The 1,884-nt window shown below is 37.7% G+C and overlaps 1 protein-coding gene across 1 annotated transcript; it reads right to left on the bottom strand.

The window, feature by feature from the left end:
• Positions 1-23: 23 nt before the first annotated feature.
• LOC106515638 (outer dense fiber protein 3) lies at positions 24-1,379 on the bottom strand. Its single transcript, XM_014005538.1, has 6 exons — positions 1,256-1,379; positions 962-1,165; positions 756-857; positions 557-669; positions 339-476; positions 24-257 (listed from the first exon to the last, which is right to left on the bottom strand). The coding sequence occupies exons 2-6, from the start codon at positions 1,125-1,127 to the stop codon at positions 168-170; spliced, it is 609 nt and encodes a 202-aa protein (XP_013860992.1). The 5' UTR covers positions 1,128-1,165; positions 1,256-1,379; the 3' UTR covers positions 24-167.
• Between the last annotated feature and the right edge of the window lie 505 nt (positions 1,380-1,884).

Here is a 1,884-nt window from a genome sequence, read left to right as displayed (position 1 = left end):
CAAAAACGTATTCTGTAGCCATAGCCTAGCATTTATCACATGTCCACTACCTACAGTTAAAGAACAGCATTCAATATTTATTCTTTTTTTAGTCAAATTCTGAACAAGGAAACCAAAAAACAGCTCCAAATTTGCCGTTTCAGTTTTATTCAAGTGAGCTGATCATCCTAATCATCCTTTGTGATGATAGGCAGAGTGTACTCTGAATGGCGTATTCCAAAGGAGAAGCCTGGTGCTTTTGCCTTTGTTAAGGTTGCCTGGAAAGAAAAGGAGAAAAAAATGTAAATGCATACACATGATGTAGTAATTCCTTTCTTATTAAATAAATTGTTACTTACCTTCTCAGGGAAGTATGCTCCTGGTCCTGGTGTATTTGTTTTGTTGGGAAGAAAGTGACGGCCTGCAATGGTGAACTGCAGAGGTCTTGGCCCACAAATGCTGGGGTTTGTAATATTGTAATCAGCTGGACCTGGAGTCTGAAGTTAAAAGCAACAGTTTAGAAAAAAACACTAAATAATAACTTATTTTTTCTTTCTTTTTTAAAATCTAAATTTACATTTTTATTGTTCTCCTGAAAGGCCCCTCGCCCAGAGAGTGTGTAAGATGGTGCTGAAGGAGCGATTACAGTTCGAGACCCCACCAGAGGGGGTAGATTGTAGGTAGCTGGACCTGCATTAACAGAAAGTAATAACTTTTAATCTCTTCCCATGTAAAAACTTAATGTGAATRAAAATATTGCAAAATCAATTTCTCACCTGGTGTAAGGTTCTCATTGATGTCTTTGGTCCTCCCAGACAGAGAATAAGCAAGCGTTGAGGGGTAGATCAACTTTTGTGAACGCTCTGGGTAGTAATGACCTRGAATACAAATATGCATACGGAAACAGTAAAAGGTAAAATACTGTATCTGAATTTTCATACTTTTAAATCAGTTATTTTGTGTTGCTCTATGCCTCACTGACCTGGTCCAGGGACTTGCGATGGTTGGGGCTGTTTTGGGCGGCCATGGAGCGAAAACGCAGGTATTCCATCTCTGCCGTATCTTGTCATGTTGCCGGGGATATCATRCATTGGTCCAGGGGAACAATCAGTATTTACTGCATTAAGACGCGAACCAAAGGAGTACATTGGAGCCCTGTACTTGGTTGGATCATGCTGATGTCCACCTTTTATTGAAACAAAAGTGCCAACAATTTTAAACTCTATAGGTTAACTCTATGAGTGCAAATGATTTCAAATGTACTTTTTAGCCTTACCTGTAAGTCCGGGTAGTGAGTATTTAGGTCCCGGGCTTTTGTACTGAGCCAAAATAGGCCTCCTCGGCCTGGTGGGCCTCCAGGTACCACACCAAGTGTCATCCTTTGGCACATCGTTGTCACGAGGCATACTAAAATATTACAAATAAATTGTATGACTTTTTGACAACACACAAACAAAAAAAATCACATCATTTTTTCCTCAGCTCCATAACTCAGTGAAATAATTGTGACATTTGCTGCAGGTATAGTGCTCTGAGCTGTCACCAACTTTTAATGCATTAGATATGCACCATTAAAAAAACAAACAAACAAAAAACAAACCAAAAAAACACACATTTAAGAAAAGACATTAAAGCAAGTAACAAACATTTGACAATCTGATAATGCAATGTTAGAAAAGTAAAACCAGAAGCTAAAGCAACATTATCAATCAAAGCAGAGTCCTTTTAATAAAGCGAAACTAAATGGATAACTGCAGATTGTTTTGTTAGCAACAATAAGCATACAATCTTATCATTGTGCCACACATAACATGTCATTGTTAAATTAAGGCCTGACATAAATAATAAACTTAAGCAGTCTTAAAATTAATGTACTGTATTACCTTAAATTCCTGTCCAGSTACA

The sequence above is a fragment of the Austrofundulus limnaeus genome, unplaced genomic scaffold, assembly GCF_001266775.1.
Source record: "Austrofundulus limnaeus strain Quisiro unplaced genomic scaffold, Austrofundulus_limnaeus-1.0 Scaffold31, whole genome shotgun sequence".
Classification (NCBI taxonomy): domain Eukaryota; kingdom Metazoa; phylum Chordata; class Actinopteri; order Cyprinodontiformes; family Rivulidae; genus Austrofundulus; species Austrofundulus limnaeus.
The sequence above is the reverse complement of the archived record's forward strand: the minus strand, read 5'-3'. Positions and strand labels throughout refer to the sequence as shown.